We start from the raw sequence: 19,387 nt of genomic DNA, 5'->3' as shown, positions 1-19,387 counted from the left end.
GGATCGTAGGAATTGAATCGAGCAGAACAATTTTTATGGACTCGATGCCATTTTTATTGCTTGACAAAACAACAGAAGTGGGCCTTCGAATCTTAAAAAAGGCTTTTACGAAAACACGAAGCCTAGATTTACCCACGTCCTAAACAAATCCACCGACATGTTCCCTGTAGAGTCAACAATAGTCGACGAAATCGTAGCAAGACACGATCAAAGAGGGACCGTCCAGGTTCACCGAAGGGTGCATCGGCTCGTCAACCGTTCTTTTTTTCCCTCATCGAAGGACACGTGCGCGGTCGTTCGCTACGTGATTTATTTGAATGGATAAATTTGTGTCCGATGAAAAGCCACGGGCCGCAAGGGGCTAGGTTAAATCCGAAATTATCATTCCGAGTACACGAACGTGGGACAAGATCTTTGAGCGCAAGATACAAATAAGCCGGCAGATTATACAGGCACGTGTCCTGTGTGCTTCCGAGCCAGCAACCCCCGTTCCACCTCGAGTAGCTTCGAACTGCGCGCGATCAATTTTATTTACTCGCGAGCCACCTCGATCCGCGAGCTCTCTGAAAATTAATACAAAGGCTGCGTCAGAAATAGTTGAAAACCCACGGGTAAACGATACAATTAAAGGAGGATTGCTATTTTAATCACCACCCAGAACCGATACTACGTTAAGAGTGCACGAAACTTTTACTTTCATCACCGATCTCGCCGATATTTCCTATCGTTTCTCTGGCAGATTAACACGCTCGGCCTTTGTGCAAGCTCCGCTTGTGTGTCGGTAAATCCATAACGATGAGACGAGCTCGGAGGGTAATCAGTCCTAGGGCACAATAGGTGCTCCCAATACCCACTCCTTTTACTACCACCCTCTAGCCACAACCTCGCATTTCATTTTCCTTTCTCCTATCGTAAAGTATTATCATTTTTCGCTACTCAGGATATCATTGCCCTCCACTCTCCTTCCCTCTCTTTCATTCTCTCTCTCTCTCTTACCCTTTCGTTCTCTTCTTTTCTACTTCAGATCGTCCCCACGATCGCTTCCAGGCGCGCACAAGTCCCGGGGAGAATCCGAAACTGCAATAACCGAGTCAACTCGGCGACAAGACGATAATTTGTGCGAATACGCCGCTCCACCCGAGCTGGTAATAATATACTCCCCGTCGAATTTATCGTCGCTACATTTCTTCTCGAGCAGCCCTAATAACCCCGCTAATATCCTCCCTTTCCTTCTGGCCCCCTCCCCGGACAGGAACCCTTCTACCCGCGCGAACGATACGAAACTTGACAGGGCACACCGAGTCGAAGAAGAATGACGAGGAAAGTGTTCCTCGGAAGTGGCGATGAATAGTCTCGCTACCCCTTGGACGAGCGGATGACACCTACCAAGGACAAAAGGCTGCGGGCGACGATACTGAAATCTCAGTGGGTCATCTATCTTAGCGAGTCGACGCGTAGCCTCGAAAAACCTTCTCACCTTCCTCTACCCGAGGGCAAAAACCTCGAGAATAATTCCTAACCGATCTACTCGAGATTTCATTTACACGAATCTGTAGTTCCCTTCAGTTTAGGAAGCGAACAGTCAGAACTGATTTGAAGATCTAAGTGTGAAGTGTAGAATAAATAATTGTTGGAATATATATTTGTTTTTCCAAGCAGAAACATGATCCTTCGAACTTAAAACGCTTGATTTAGTCGACACATCGCTGTGCAAAAAATCGACAAAACTCGAGTCATCAGAGTAGTACCTAATAGAAGTTATTCTTCTTTACAAAGAGTCGAGCGATCGATGACTACCTATTTCCTTCGCTCGAGTGTCGTTTCAGATTAAAATTATTAGGTATACGTAGGTAAACGGGTTTGTAACCGAGTAATGGGTTTGTAACCGAAACGACCGAGTAACGACTATTTCTAGAAGTCGTTACCGTCAAATTACCGGATTCAAAAGTAACGAAATCCTCCCCTTATGGACGGTAACAGGTTTGAGGGGACAAAAAGTAAACGAAAGAGAGGAGGATAGTGGGACGAGGCCTCGTTAAAATTGTCCTCCAACCTTCGACCTTCCACACTCTCCAAGAAACCAGTTCACCCGAAATGAAAAGAAACTGGGACGCCCGCTGAAAAGGAGTTAGAAATACGGCTTTGGTGCGGCTCTATTAATTAAGTTCCTCTCGCCATGTGCCGACGGCAGGCATTTAATAACATTGACTCGATCGTGAAAAACAGATTTCACGTCCTGCTACGAGGACGACTGGCGGCGTTTGTGCGTCAGCCGTGGTAAACAGGAGATCGCTTGGCCTTGAGTGAATCCGTTCATCCTTTATAGCGAGTCCTAAAAATCCGAAATTGCGCTTTTTACGAACATCCAGCGAATTCTTAGATCGCCGACTAGCGCCGCGATCGGTGACCCTTCCCACCAAATCCGAAGAGATGAAGCGCGACCACAACGGCCCCCACGGTAGAAAGTTACGATCGGTCTCTTTCGCATTTCCACCAGTTACTAGAGATCGATAAGCATGACAGATCGTCCAATCGTACGTGCGCGTACACTTTTTTACGTCTCCGGTGATTTCGCTGAAATTACTGACAGCGATAAAAAGAATCCGATCGCCGCGCCCAAATTATCCCTTTGCGCTCGAGCACTTTTTTCGCTCGTGCGAACTGCCAACTCGAGACGGTTTTGGCGATACTTTCAAATGATTTTGTACTCGAACAAACGCATTCGAATGATCAAATTTCAACGGTTTATTTATTTCTACGTTTCTCGAAACAAAATCTGTTCAATATTCATCCACTCTGTAATTGGATTTTGTGTGATATTTAACAAAACAATGTCAGAGATACATCCGCGGTTTGTCATGGCATGTATCAGAATAATTTGAGGTCTCGCTTACTTCGATCAGAGCGGACCTTGAAGCCCCTCTTTACCCCTTACAGAGCAACACGGAGCTTTTTATTTAGTCGGATTTCATCGATGCTTGTCGTCGAGACTCGATCACGAGCCTGGCGACAGGTTCCTCTCAATTGCTGAGTAAGCGTCCTTCCTTTCTTTCCTTTTTTCTAGTTTGTAAAGAATGCATGAATTAATTAAGCAAATTTTCAAGACCCAAAGGAAAGTTTGCGCTACCGTTTTAAGGATTTTCTGAGAAAACAATGCGTTGAAGCACATTCATCGATTATACTTTATATAATCTGTTATAATATTAGGTTTAATGATGTTGACTACACCACTTCGTAAAATCCTTTTATGGTAGTCATTCCTGCGTTATCCCCAGTGATCAAACAAGAGACGATCTTTTTGTCCTTCCACGCTAAAAGTAAAGTGTTGCGTCTTCGATAAGCTACCGTGGATTTTTTATTTCGTTCGATAATTCCTTTCTGTTTGTTAGAATCGTCCCAGTATAATGGGCATTTGCCCAGAGTTTTGCTAATTCCTGAGCCAAGATGTAACGTGTACAGTAAAAGTTTGCCAGAGTGCTGTAGCAGCGCCTCTCGAGTGCAAAGCGTTCTAACATATAGTTCAGTTTATAACAGCCAGCGACGAGATACAATAGAATGTACTTTTCTCTGCGTTTAGCTAGCACGGTTTATGGTACGCGCTGCGTAAGCACCTGTTCTCTTCGAGTTAAATAAACTAAGAAGTAAGAGAAGAATCATTTGACCTGCCTACACGGAAATGGAGGAAAACGGCAATCCTGGCTCGCGAATAACTCTAAATCTATGCTCTACGAACGGTTAACCGGGTTAGAGGCGTCAGTTACGATTACTAGAACTAATTTCATGCTCCCCCTCCAGCGGAGCACGGGAGGCCGTATAATTCCCCGCAATTTTCGGCTCTCCGAGCTACATAAAAACGTTTCCTTCTCCTTTCTTTTCCACCCCCGTCCGTCACCCTCCTGGCCCCTACCCCGGCGTGACACTCGAGCTGTAATAACGAAGTCTACCTTCCCCGTGAAAATTGCGGAATGCAAGTAGCTGCGGCCATTCACGGACTCGTATTGCGGTAGAATAGACGGCGAGCACCTCGAAACCACCCACGCTGGTGGAGCGAAAACCAGCTTTCCCTCCCGCCAACTCCGTCGACCGAGGCCAGCAAGGGGGTGGCGTAGTACTCGAGGAGGAGAACCGTGTGTATCGACCACTGACGTCATCCATCCCCACTAAACTACGTCACGTATACGTCCCGCCGTCGAGGAGAGGAGGTTGTCGCAGTGCCGTAGCGACTTTGCGGCGCGTCGACACGGGCTCCAAAAGCCACCCCTTCGTACCTCTATCGCGCTGCTATCGCCAGCTCGAATGGCTCCCTCCCCGCTTGACCAGCGCGATTTTATTGCCACGCGCCACACTACAGGGGATGCTGTAAATTCGATTATCCGTGTGATTCGCGGGGTATCAATTTTTGCTTACCTTTTACGAGCGGAAATACTAGTTAGCGGAATCACGTTCTTTCACGAGCGGGTCAACCACGTTAACATCCTCCCGACAATATCGGCTATATGACCAGATGTTCCGGGTGTGCCAAGCTTTATTACGGTCGACGTGAATTTTTACGCAGCTACGTGCCCCATCGCTCCGCGCGGCGCTTTCGATCATGCTTGCCTGTGCTTTCGAGAAGCTGGTGAACGCGCCACGGGGCGTGGATACGCCCTCGTTGGCGGGAAATCTTGTTTATACACGATGAAGCATGGTGCTGCGATCGTCAACGTTCTAACGCGCCTCACGACAATTGCTCCAACGAAACGGGCGAACAAATAAAACGGTTAACGCTAGATAACGATAATAAGGCTGGCTGTTAAATACGCGGCCGATGTTTTACTACGCGACTTGATAGTTTGTCATTGGCGTTAATGACCGTAGATGCGTATTAAAATAGCATGAACGTAATTAATCGGGCATCGTTGCGTTTTATTCGCACGCGAGTCGCGTTCTCCGTCGCGTCGGCTGTTCAACAACTTTTCGAGATACAAGTTTCGCCTGGTAGCACGCGTGTATGCAGGTGTATATACCTGTGAACATTAAATTTCATCAGCGTAGTTCTGCTCTTAATAAGCAATTATCTTCCTGAATCCAAGTTTACCGCGGCGCGTAAACTTGTTCGCAAGAGTAGAACGTTTCTGACTACAGCACGCTAAACGCTGTTCACGCGAACGATAATAACGCGTGTGTACGCCCGTGTTCGCATTAAACGCAACAATTACGTGGGAATCCAAACACCGCTAAACCGTAACGAGATGATCTTCCTGACTCTTCCTTCGAGCTTGAACGGAAAGTTCTCCAACGAATTACAAAGAGAAGCGCGTTCGAATATGTCGAAAGCGAGGGAAGACGCACAGGGCCTGTTCGCGCCAAAATTTCACAGCCCTGAACCCGAGGGAGCCCGAGTGCAAAAGTATTGATTCGTTACATCCCCACTCGGGCACGCTACGCTACCTCCTACCATTCCGTCCATCGCCGTCGCTGTCGTCGTCGTCGTCGTCGTCGTCGTCGTCGTCGTCCTCCTCCTCATCGTCATCGTCGTCCTCATCGTCATCGTCGTCCTCGTCGTGGCACTACCTTCTACTAGAGTACTCCTTACCTCCTCTACTAGCCACCTACCCTATCCTCGTCCGTTCTTGGTCACCTTTTTCCTTGAGCGGCCAGAGATAAAAGCATAAACGAAGACGCAACTGAAGAGGGGGTACACAGCGCAAAGAAACAGAGAGGGTCAAAGGAAAAACTGTAAAACGAACGAGAACGGAGCAACGGTAAAAAAAGGAAGAGAGAGCGCGCGGGAAAATTCACCCTCCATATTTCTCGCGAGACAGCAACGCCCTCGCGGACGATGGGCTTGGCCTTTTTCCTTCTCCTTCTTATCCATCGTCACAGGTCGTCAATATCCCATTACGAGACGCGGTTAACGAAAGAAAACAATTAAGATACGAGCCGCGCGTATGCATCCTTCTGGTCTGTAAGTCGTTACACGGCAGCCATGCGATCCTGTTTCTCACCCTGGAACACCAACCCCTGTTTCGCGTTCGTCGTCGCTGTAGCTTTGGTGCCGTGCGAGCCAAGACCGCGCGACCAATGGCAAGCAAGCGAAGTAGCAAATTAATCGCAACGACGCAAGAATCGCGAATATTCACGCGAGATTACTGGTTAACTTCTAAAAAGGGAGAGGGCTGGCTTGCACGGTGAACGCGATGCCGCTCCTGTCCGAGGAAACGCGTCCGACGAGTCAATTAAACGAAGCCAACGAGGAAACGTTGTACCAGCTAATTATCGCAGAGCGACAATTACTAATTACTTTAAAAAAGTCCGCGCGTTCCATGAAATTCTAACCGCCGAATATTAAACCCACATTTTCGACCGCGAACATTTACATACCAGGTTCCATCCCCTTTTCGTTTTTTTCTTCTTATCGCTGAAGTACGGTACGGGGTGGTACTAAAGCAAGCGATCTCACGTCGAGTATACTATTAATTTCTTCAAACTTTACGACATTACCAGTCGAATTGTTGTTATAACGGTGGTACCATTCGAAACGCATTTGTCACGAATAATAAACGACTTTACGATGAGTTAATTTCCAAGACGAATTAAACGACCGTCGTAGAAATGTTAAACGCGGGGCTACGTGTAGCGCACGCGAGCGCGAGAGGGACGTGCACTAAAAAAATTTCCTTCCGGCTGGAACTCATTAGAGGGGGCAGAAAGCGCGATACGACGGTGATAAGCCATTGTTTCGCGTACTTACTTCCTTCGAGGCACGTGGTCTCGGTGACACGTGTCGTGATGCCGTGACGCCGTGTTTCCGGCTGATTTCCCCCGTTTCTGGCCTATCCTTTTTTCCTCCTCCCTAATTACCGCGATTTAAGCGTTCTCGAGTCACGCGACAGCTTGCGTACATCTAGCCTGCGTATACACACCGCCGGTGCAGCTGCTCGTTCGTTTTCAATTCTACGGCCAGACGCACGCCACGAATCACGAAGGGAAAAGCGAGATTTTCATTCACGCGAGCTTATTAGGTTACCTGTACGTGTCACTTCTAATTATCGATTACGTACGTTCGTCCTCGTTCGAGCTTGCTCTCCCAAGATTAACCGCACGGCGGTTTCGCGTTTACTTCCGCGTAGTTTAATTTAACCATTCTTTCCGCGTGTACTATTACATTTTATTAGCGCGTGCACAACCAGAGAGGGAAAGTACAGCTAACGTGTATGGATTATAGAGATTTCTGTGTTGACAGTTAAATAATTAATGTACTCCGGATTATATATTGCAACGTAGCATGCCATAAACGAGGTATGTTCGGTAAGCGACGTGAAAAAAATGCAAATTTATGAGTTACGCTGCAACGTATAGCGCCATAAAGAACAGAAATGAAGTGACCAGCCCCACTGCTAGCCTTTTATTGATACGAATCCTGTCATCGAACGTCGTGTACATTGCACTCTTAATCAGGGATTAGCAAAGGGAACCGTAAGGTTCGCCAACGTCGCGTTACATCGGAAACATTCAATTTCTAGAAACCGGGTAATCGCTCCTCGTTATCTAGTCATTTTTCATTGCTAATTTCTTCTGTTTGCACGGAGACAGTAACACGTAACCAGTTCTCGTCACGCTGATCGCAAGCATCGATTTCCGTTATTATCCAACTCAACCGATAAAGGAGAGAAGAAACCCAAGCAATGTTCTAGATAAATCAATTACACTTCGCGATACGATTACGTATTTTTGGAAAGTAGAACCATCACCTTCGTCCCAGAATTATCCAAAAGAATACTGGTCCTGAAACAACCTGTGCATTGCTTACATGTTGCACTTTGCAAGACGTTCACGCTATTATTTGTCGCATTGTATTACATCGAATTGCATTCCCATTATTAATGCGCAGGAACGTCGCCTCATTCAAAAATAGAGAGACACAAGGAAAAGAAAGATGGAGCAAGCGTGAAGAATTGCAAAACGATCGAATAACTTTTTATATCTGGAAAATGTAGTAAGTGTATGTAGAGGGTAAACACGACCCACAGAATGAAACGACGAAACACGAGGAAGGCAGAGGAAGAATAAGAGCATGAGAGAAGGGGATGAGGGGTAGAGGACGAACACGCGCCACCCTTGAACGAAATATTCTCGATGACTCGTGCGAAAGTGCCGGCTCTAAGCAAAATGACACTTCATCCTCGATGGATGGATCTCCGAAAACATAACAGTAACCATAACAATGGAACGTAAAGGTCCCCAGGACCGTGATTTCAGGTATCGTTTTTCCACAAACTTCTCCCAGGATCGACGGAAGAAAGCCGACACATGTTCCTGCTCGAAACTACCTCCCGAGAGTGAATCATCGACAGATGGCATTTCGTCGAATTCGATCGTTTTTCAAAGAATCAGGGGAACCTGAATAAACTTCCAAGGAATCGGCGATTAGGAAGACAAACTTTTCTCTTTTCAAACGGTGATTGAGAGTAGAAAGTGCTTTAGGAATCAGCGGCGGCTCGTGGCTAAAATTAATCTATTACACTCGAATGTTTCCTCTGATGGGGCATCAGAATTGATTAGTGATTACGGAGGTTAAATTTATTCCAGCGCAACTTTCCGAGAAATGCACGTTTCCCTCGAGTTTTCCACTGAAATGGAAACTTTCTAATACTGAGATGTTAACTAAAATATTGTTATTTTAGCAATAGTTTCTATTAATTATCAAACGCGAGGGTTGCTGTATAATTAATAAGGGTGATGTACAATTCCATAAAAAGATTATTGTGTCTGTTTCATAAACTGGTGGCTACTGACTTAAGCTTAAGCTCAAGTTATATATTACAAGTATAAAGAAAGAAGTAAAGGGAAAGAGACTCATTATATTAAATGTTATCGATAATATCAAGCTACAGTTCCGCAGTACGTATACGTAAACCATCACTGTTATAATATAATAATCGAATTTATATCTTCAGTTATATATATCGAGGACTCCAAACTTATAAAAGCGTAGCCAATTGGTGCTGGTGAAGAAACAGAGATCGGTCATGGTTTACCAGGAGATCGTAACCAGAGCAGTCAAGAAGCGATCGTGAACCTAATTACTACTATATTTGTATACTAGTAACGGATTAAAGCTTTATAAAATAGTTAGTAACGATTTATTTTCTATAACACCAGACTCGCGACGACATAATTTTCTGGTGCAATTTTATAAACGATCTCCACAGTACTATCGAAACTAAATTTCAGCTCGTTTTTCAATCCGTGTTTTAAATCAAGTACCACTGATCGTCCCACATTTTGGTTCCAACGTTTCGCTGTGAACATTTTGCGCAGTGCTGAACAGGTTTAATTTCGTTAAGAGCACTCGAGAGGCGACCGCAATAAATTCCTGTGGCAGCCTGTGAACTTTTAAAGCGAATTTTTGAGGTCCGACCCCATCGTGAATCGGTGACCGCTGATGTACAGGGCGTCGGGTAAACGCGCTTTTATCTCATCCGCTCGTCGTCCTTTTGTCGAGGAGAGATCAACATTTTCGAACTCTGCCTTTACAAAAATTTTATCTAAATCCCTGCAATTACAATTGAAACTTTTGTGTCCACGATTTCAGTTATTACACTCAATCAATTAGCAACTGTTCCCTAGTATCGAAGACTAAAAAATCGGGACGAGAAGGGGTTGAAAATCTGGTAGCCTTCCTTTTCAATACGTAGTCTCCGCTAATATATTACATCGATTAGAAAATGTTTCATGAATCAATTGACTAACTTTTTCAGACTAAAAAGTGGGAAGAAAAGAATAGGACATAGGGGTGGGGTGTATCGATAGCCAAAAATACTTCCATTCGTGGCTGACGAGCATCGAAACGGAATCGCGTCGCTATTCCATCCACGTATGGTAGCTACAAACCAATCGAACGAAAACGCGAACCGTATACAACGGAATAAAGTAGGAACGAAAATGAGAAGGCAGAGACGGCGATGATGGCGGCGCGGCAGGACAGGGGTGGCAGCGGAACGCGGCACCGCGGCTATATGCCGTCGTCGATTCGATGGGATCGTTAAAATTAACGAGCGTATTCCAGCTCCTCGAAAATGTCGCGAGCTTCTATTTTTCTCGCGCGTCGGCCGACGATTTGCAACGGCGGTGACGCGTTTTCCGAAACCATGCGTCATCCTGAGTACGCCGCAGCGGGCACGAGTGCCGTGTGCGAAAGTGGAGACCGCACTCGCATTATGAGACGAGTAGAACGAAATCATGGATATTCCCGAGCTTTAAAGGGAACTCGCACGATTTTATTCGATTTTAATCTCAACATTCCGAGAACAGAGTATTCTACGTCTTCGTACAGGTCAGAAAACAATGACAAATCGTTTAGAGTCTTCTCGTTACGTTGCTCCGCGAAAAGAAAGACACGATACTGTACGGGACATAGTTAAAAGATAATCGCACGAATGAATTGGACGCAACAACGAGCCACGCGGAATCTAGACACGCGATATCAATAAAAGTATCTGTCGGGGATAACGATAATGCGACGGATTATTATACCCTCGAGAGCTATCCGTGAGCCCCTCTCCCGTGGCCAACTGATTTTTATCCGCACGCACGTTACACCAGCGAATTCTTCTAATACTCATCGGCGGTAAGAGGATGGAACGGTGAAGAGGCCAGAGGAGAGCGCACTCTCGAAAACCTAACGACCCGTGCAGAAGCGGGAGAGCCGTGTGGTATCTCGACGCAGTGCGAATTAGGGGCTGAGGACGATGTCCACGTATGTGCTTGCGAATATCCGTCGGACCATGGTGACGAATGTAGTCGCAATGGAGGAAGGGTGGTTCTGTTTTGAGAAGCCACGCATCTTCCACCCTAAATGGCACCGTCAACTACATTTCTATTTGTTCGAATGTTTCAGGGTTCTGTTCCAACGCTTGAGTTTATACAAGAGTTGATTAACTATACCACATAAAACTACAAAATGGACTCCATATATTCAAAAACCCTGTATCATAGAGAAGACTGTTCCAGTAAACATTTTTAAGATGACTGGGACTACCTTTTTTGAAATTACCTTTGATATCGTTTTTTTTATTAGACAATTTACTGGTAACCCTACCAAGACACAAAATTGTCACGACTTTCTATACAATACTAAAAATAATTTAACGTTAGAAGTATAGGTGCCAATGATGGAACAACTGAATACTGATCGCCTGACGTAGAATATACTCTAACGTTACCGATATTATTACTACCGAGTTCGGTAGTGGACATAAGAAAATAAAGGGAACGCGAAGAAGATCCACCCCGGTAACGACTTAACGCGAACCGCGTCCGCCGATGATATTCGCTGTGAGAGCTAAAAGCATTCCTCCGAGGCGAGACACGGTGTGTATGTAGGTTAAAATCTGTTGATATACAGCGCGCACGTGGACTTCCTTTCGGTCTGGCCACGTAAACCCTATGGCTTCCTATTCTTTTTTGACGGCGACCCCTCGGACTCGTGGCTGAAACGACAGAGGAGAACGGAATGGTGGGGTTAATGTGCGTACACACCACGGGATGTCTACCGAATTCCGGGTTCGCCTAATGCACTTATCAGACAGCCAAAAAGGATCGGAGAGAAAGAGCTGCGAGGAGGGAAAATAATTGAGACGCGGGCCACGTCGGGGTGAAGCTTCGTGTAAACCGGGACGAATCGCATAGCCGTGGAAAAATTAATGAGAGCGAGGCGAGTTCGAGAGGGAAACGAATCGGGCGAAAAATGATCTTCGCCTTGAAATACCTCGCGACGGTTGCAGAATGGAGCAACGTGAAAAACGGCGTGCAACACCTGAAATACCTAACTAATTTTTGACACGATCAAACCCAATTTTCCGCGGAAGCTTCGTCAATTAGCTCGCAAACTTATTAATTGATATAATAACAACCATTCGAATTTCTACGAGTTCTCAGTGATCCAAAAAAGAACACTTTGTGACGCGCCTCGAGTTTCAAAAATTAAATTCAACCGACGCGCTCCTGCGCTCTCGTGGCATCGTTCCACCCTCAATTATGCACCGTCTAATTTCGAAGTGACGCGTGTGCCACGATACTAACTTCACGGCGGCCGTAATACGAATGAATTTTTCTCTGGCGGACAGAAACGAGCAATTAAGAATCTTAATCAGGAATACGCTCGGTGTACGGTCGCCGTTCGGTTGCTCGGTGCGACCCCTAATCCAATAAGGAGCACCAAAGCACGGATTACCCGTGAATCAACGAACCTACGAAATCTTGTCGGCGTAATTGGAAAGTATCCAGTGGCGATGACACCCCCGCAACACGGGTCCGCAGATCTCCCGGCGTTCTGCTCGAAAGGGTCTCGTAAATGAACGCTCCGCTGGATTCCTGGGGACGGTGATTTTATTTGTACCTTCGCGAAAGAATCCGTAGTCCCTGCACCCTCGTGCACGCTTGAAGCGTGCGTGAACCTTGAATGAGGTAGGAAGATACCTGTTGTTGCATGACCAATCCTCTGACGATATTGACAACGATATAAACTGTTCCCAACACAAACACCTTAATCATACTTCCTAACTTCCAATTCTTCTAGCCTTCTGTACCTGGTTATTCATCCTATCCTCTGCCCTTTTACCTATGCGCTAATTTTTGCACCTTAACTTACTCTCAACCATATAAGTAATAAGTAACTTTCGTCATGACTCAAATTTCTGTAGTCACTACTTGCGTGCAGAATTTGCGTCTGAATAAACCTCTGAAGTCTTTTAATAGGTATTGTACTCGATTCCCTCGGATCAAAATGTCAATATTTCGGCCAAACTCTTCGGGAACATATCGTTTATGACACGCTACGAGTCGCAATTGTTAACGAAATTGCTTTAAAACTTTTTAACCTGAAAGAATGCTTTTTAGTCGCGAACGTGTAATAAACGTGGCCCTCGTGGTTGAATAATGTACATCAGGATTTTGCTCGCCGATTTAACGCGTTCGTTGTCAACGCATCGGTAAATTACATAAGGAGAAATTTAACAGTATCAGGGGATGCGTGCGTATTTAAGTTACCCAACGGCAGTCAACATGTTACAAAACAAACGGGCGTACTCGAGCTTCACGCAGAATCGGTTGCGAACGACGGAGTTACAAGTACGGTTCGGTGCGCGATTAAATTATTCCGACTCGCTAGACGTTCCCCGGATGCGCTGGAAAAGCTTATTTATTTGGTAAATCCGGGAACGAACGCCACGGCCGGCGAGAATAACCGTCGCTGGCAAAAACAACGCGCGCGTCTCGCGAAATTGAGTTACCACCGCCTCGTTATTCTCGCGAGACTCGAAATAAAGTGGCGTGGATATCCGCAAAGATTGAGTTACCGTCCACTTAAATTGACCGCCCGTACCAGCGAGAAGAGGACACTGATTGACAGCGAGATGCAGCTGTCGTCGTGACAGACCCCGAAGAAGGGTGATCGTGTACGGTTTAATTGCTTGCTTAGCAGCGAAATACCGAAGCTTCGGTGTACGACTTGCTGTGTCGCGTTTCCATCTATAAGTTTCTTCGAGACGACTGTAATTAATCCTTTTCGCCTTTTAATCGTTAATGGATTCACTACTGGTTTCCAGTCGAGTATTCTTTTCAAAGAGAAGGTGAAGAAAATCATAAAAAATCGCGAATCGGTTAGTCGGCACCAAATAACCGGGGAAACCAGTTTCAGCATCAAAGGTGCAACGTGACACCGTGATCCTCCTGGGCGCATACGAGAAACCAATAAGTCACCCCATTCAGTGACGCAGCGCGTCGCCTGGCGAACGTCACCGTCGTCGGCCGCGTCGAATTTCTCGGATTACATAAACCTAAATAATCCTGTGAGTCATTCTAATTCTGGTTCCATCGGAGTTGCATCGCTTTCCTCCCTTCACCATCTACCTCCCCCGTTTCTCTATCACCGACTCGCCACTTGGTCTCTTTTTCGCGCATACGTCCTCCTAAGCGTCACCTTCTTCCGCGCCCTGGACCGTCTACCGTATAAATAGCCCTAGCACGTGTGTCGTCTCGGACGAACACGGTGGCCCACTTTCCTCCCTGCCACACGAAACTAGAGAACTTCAACCACGCCGCTTTTTCATTTTTCGCCGCGAACAACTGCCGCCACGTCGTTGCGCGTCTTCAACCCCTTGGTATCCAGGTTCGATCGTTAATTGATTTCGAGACGTTTCACGCCAAGAACACGAAAACACTTTCTCCTTCGAGCGAACTACTTCTCTGTCAAGGCAAAAAGGAGTTAAAAGGTGGTTAAAGGATAACCATCTTGTTAAGAATAAATGTAGGAAAAGTGATAAAAATAACAACGGAAACGGAGACAGTCGTACACCCGAGTGGAGTGCGCAACAAACTGGAGTACGCAATAAGGGAGCCAATTCGAGAAGAAACGTAACACGCTTTATAACGTGAACCGCACACCTGCGAAGAGATGATAAGACCGGTTAAAAAGATCATAATCAAGTGAACACGTAGAAACGTACCGCAGAATGCTGTTACGTAAAAGAATAAACCCAAGAACACGCCCTTATTTCCATTTTCTCCTAGTTTAATCTTCCTACATCTTCCCTAGTTGAAGTAGTAATATTTTTTATTATTTTAAACGGAAAAAACCGTCGACCTTCGCGTACATGTTAAAATAAAAATTCTACCGAGCAACAAATATCTCGATATTCTATATCAGGTGTATAATAAAGTGTTCTACGAGTTCGTCACGCTGAAGACGATTGTTTTCCATTACGGTGCGACGTTCCTACAAATCGCCGTAATAAGGGTGCCAGGCGGATCCGATCTGGCAGTTTGCAACCGCGACACCAACCGATTTCGCCGGTTCTCGCTCGTTACCAACTTCCATCGTTCCAGATCTTCCGTTCACGGTCGATTTTTACAGGGCAACGATGTGCAATAACATGCGCTCGACGATTGCACGCAGTCGCGTGGATAATGAGAATTGTTACGCTTTTTTGTTCGTGTTTGTCGGTCAGTGCCACGCAACGAAATCGGGGTGTAATAAAATTCTGATTGTGAGAACACATTGTAACGACGAAGAATGGAAAAGTTAATAAATCACTTCAAACTGTAAATGTTTTGTGACGTGCACATATTTGAGTCACTTATTTTAAAAGTGGCTTAAGTCTATTTACGTTAAAATCGAGATATATTAAAAGTTTACGTTTTACTAAATTTAAAAATATCGGTAGTATAATGTTCTTGTGTTTCGAAAGGTGTCCAATTTATTAACGTTATTAACATTGTTTAAAAAATATGTTTTCGATGTCTGTAAATGGACTTGAGCCGCTTTGAAATTTAATGAAATAACTTTTCTAATTCTTAAGAAGACATAAATACATGGAACAAAATAAATTTCTCCGGAAATAAGAAGAAATTTATACAATTGTATATTATAAAATTAAAATAGTAGAAGGTATTTTTATGCAGGTGGTATATATTATATTATAATTATATATTTAATAGAATTGCTATTATTTAAAGAATCGTTATCCGAGCTAATCAAACAATACTACCTTAATAATAAAACATATAAGCTCTAATCTTATATAATTTTACTGCATAATGTACTTCATATCCGTTTGCAACTCTCAAAATGGAACTTGAACCACTTTAAAAATAAACAACTCATATCTCTGATAATGTTCTGCCTACTTAAAATGTGTCTCTGAATGATCATTTAAGTTGGATAGTAGATGGTACTGTCCATACTCAGACGACCCTATTCTACCCTAATAGTTACCATTTGAAGGTACGTCTTATTCCTAAATTGCCCGTTTCTATTGAATTTTCAGATATCTATCTAATAGAATTTTGAAACTATAAAATACTTGACAATTCTTCCGCTAGTATACTGCACCAAACAGCGAAACAATACCAATGTGTTACGGGACGTTGGAGCAATGTTTTCTCTAAAAATATAGATCCTGACACATGTTTACCGGAAACGTTACACTCCTGAATCCTCTTATCAGATTCATCCAGGGTATAAAACAACTGGAACGAGTGGATATTCACTCAAATAACCAATGTACGTCGCGCAACGATGGTGAAACGACGTGCATCCGCTGTTTTAATATTGTTTATGATTCTTGGTCTGAGTTCCGTGGATCCGCTGGTGCAGGAAGGCTTGTCCAAATTTTTCGGATCTTTAACAGGCGTCAGGCAGTACAGTTTCAATTGATAAACTTACATACCGCGATGGATTCAGAATTTTACGAACAAGAGCGTTTAACCTGCGATTGTATCGTTGTAGAGTGAGGATTCCGGAGTTGTTGAATCAATTGTGCAACGAATCGCAGAACGACACAGTTCGTCGAGATGCGTGTTACGGATGCTTCTTCAGAGTGACCAGTCAACCCCTTGCGTATCCTTTATTGGCGTCTATGTCTAACTGCGCTAATATTTACCTAAATAATACCGACTATGGCCACTGTCAGCAGTACTTGAGCGTAAGTAAAATTGTAAAACCTCGGCTGATTACACGAGCATTTTCGAGTGACAAAATCTATCCGTTTTCTTATAACAGAACGCTACCAGTACACCAAATTCAAGGGTGAGCCCCACCACGATATACTGCACGTTCCTCGAATGCGTTCGCCAAGTGAACAAAGATAATTTGGTAAGTGCACCATCTGCATTTCGTATTTGGAACGCTTCAACATTTTTTTCCCGCTTTCCCCTTTTGTACATAATAACAATAAAAGAGCTGAACTCACTGCTACGCTGTACTATAATAATTTCGACCGTATCAGCAGTTACTGTATAATATAGATAGAAAATGGAATTGTAAATACCAAACAGGATGCACGACGATTCAACCGAAGATTGGCATCGAGCTTCAGAATTATTCCCACCGAGGCACCGTTCTTTTATTTAAAATTGTATAAGCAATTAGCGAGAGGCGTTTGCATTATACGAGAACAGGATACAGAGTCGAACACCGTAAGGCCTGGAGCAGAACCTATCGATCCGAGACGACAAAACCCTAAACCACAAAAATATGTTCCTTAAAATGTATTACCAAACTGTACATAGAAATCTCTAGAAATATTCTGTACATATGATTCGCTATTTTAAACTGCCTGGAGAGTGAAACCGTGGTAAGTAAACATAACTTGTACATACCTACTCTGACTCTTTTATACATATCTATTTCCTTCCTAAAAATCAATAGAAGCGAATTGAAATCTGCTTTTTGAACTCCTCAAGCTCTCGACACTCGAGATTTCTCTCGCGTAAATAATAGAATGTCAACGAAAGAAATATCGTCGGCAAATTAAGCTTGAAATCTGTCAGTTTCGAGAGGTTGCGCGAAAACGCGTTGGTCGTCATAAGAGCGACGCTTGGAACGAGGACGATCTTTCACTGACAAATGTTTCGCTTAGCTCAGGGAATGCGTCGGCGAGGCCATACGAATGTCCCCCAATTTCAACATCACGGACGTCCGACTAGCCCAATTATACGTGAATACGACCGCGTGTGTGCTGGCGAAAACCCGTTGCGCTCAGACGAATCCGATAACCGGGCAATTTCAAGAAGACGATCTCGCGAACAAGCTGCACATACCTACGATCAACGCGATGCTGGTCAACACGGATTACGACATCAACATCGTGCAGCTACCGTTCCATTACAGTTTCATCGATGCATGCGCGAAACAGAGAAACTACGAACAAGCCAGCTGGCCAGGCGTCGCGTGCTGATCTAGAATTTCTCACTTGACGCTTACGACAAACTCTTGGCAAACACTTAGCGGGGATCTGGCGCAAACATCGCGAATCGATACGATCGTAACACCGTAACGTTTCGATGTTAATAAAATAAATAACTTTTATGGAGATGTAGAAGGTCTCTCGACCTCATTTCTAGAGCTCGAATTGTGTAAGTTAGCTAAGAGAGTCCCGTTTTGATTCTCAGTCCAACTACACGTTCAACTTTTACATTTAAGCGATCATTCTTCGACGCTGATTACTGTCTCGATTGATTGCTGTATCGAGGAACGAAATTTTTCTGTCCGCTTAAACGATTTCTACTTTTATTCGTCAATGAACTTGGATCGAAACTGAAGCTAAATATCAGGCGCAGTAACCGCAGAGCCACGATAAACGGTACGATACAATTTCCATTTTATAAGTTAAGTTAATAACGGTTACACTGCGATCCGTGATGACACGAAAAGATAACGTGTAATAACGACTGAGAATGGCACGAGTCATCTAAGTGCAAAGCGTGAATCACCATCTTAAAGCGACCAACTAACAGAAATACATAAAGTTACCATCTACGATATTGCAGCTGCGAAATTATCTCGCATCCCTACGAATCACATTTTTCATCTAACATATATTCTCACGTTCTAATCATCGACGATTTCTCACGCGAACCCATTCCTATCCGAACCAGCTTTCATCGTCGACTCGAGATCGCTGAAATATTAAAATGGTTGCACAAACTGCCTTATTACCACCTTTCGTTAGACTACGATCAGTGAAATCGTAAATGATCGGTGAAATCGCGAACTTTGGACGATGTTGGTTGAAGGTTGAGTAAAGAATTCGTGATTCGTTCGTAAAGCAGAGTCGTAAAGCAAGAGGAAGATTTATCAAGGTCAGCTAACTTGATTCCTCCTTTGTGAATTTAGTTCAGAAAATCAAACGCACTTAGTACAGGCGATCTGTGAAAGCCAGAAGATATTACTTTCGAGTCAAGGTTTATAATTCCTTTACTGTACGTGTTTTCTAGATGTTTTAGATTTTTTACTTCCAAATCTTTTATTTCGTTATCGTTTTGTTCAAGTCGCGACGCTTCTTGGGTTTAATACTTGTTAGGGTCGAACTCGTGTGTGTCACCTGAGGGTACACTTGATACCCGCGTGTAACCGTTGGTTTTGCTCTAGAATTTCCTTCACCAATTAGCTTTCACGTCCTCTTCCTTTACCAAGATTCAGAAACTTGCAATTCAAGAATCTGTTTCTTATCTTACTGGAATATACACCATTCACGATAAATTTTAAATACATTTCCAGTCAGTACGAATTCACGTACAATCCGATGCGCAACTAATATTTACTGTAATCTCGAGTATTTTGTCTAGAAGGCCTGAACTAAATTGTTAACCAGTGTTAAAATTTCGATGATTTTTCTGAGGATGCCTAGCTGAACGTTTACAATCTTGGCAGATGTTAATACAATATTTAGTTATCTACGATAAAAGCAGTTAAAGGTTTCTAAAACTGAGCTTAATTTTTCCTAAAATCTACCATTAGAACTGTCTGCGGTCGAAGGATGAAAGGATAAACTCACGTTCCCACAAGGATACATATATAATATTTCGACAGATTCCTTGAATAGACGATCGAATGAAATCAGCA

General features: G+C 44.1%; 2 protein-coding genes across 5 annotated transcripts in view; one reads left to right on the top strand and one right to left on the bottom strand.

Annotated features, from left to right (window-relative positions):
• Pdk1 (Phosphoinositide-dependent kinase 1) overlaps positions 1–19,387 on the bottom strand; it is a 420,953-nt gene that overhangs the window by 388,285 nt on the left and 13,281 nt on the right. The gene's annotated exons all lie outside the window — the stretch shown is intronic.
• LOC143428915 (uncharacterized) lies at positions 13,048–17,768 on the top strand. Its single transcript, XM_076904190.1, has 5 exons — positions 13,048–13,113; positions 16,022–16,182; positions 16,271–16,466; positions 16,544–16,636; positions 17,403–17,768. Exons 1-5 carry the CDS (start codon positions 13,048–13,050, stop codon positions 17,718–17,720), a joined length of 834 nt encoding a protein of 277 aa, XP_076760305.1. The 3' UTR covers positions 17,721–17,768.

This window comes from Xylocopa sonorina, chromosome 11, assembly GCF_050948175.1.
Source record: "Xylocopa sonorina isolate GNS202 chromosome 11, iyXylSono1_principal, whole genome shotgun sequence".
Lineage (NCBI taxonomy): Eukaryota > Metazoa > Arthropoda > Insecta > Hymenoptera > Apidae > Xylocopa > Xylocopa sonorina.
The sequence above is the reverse complement of the archived record's forward strand: the minus strand, read 5'-3'. Positions and strand labels throughout refer to the sequence as shown.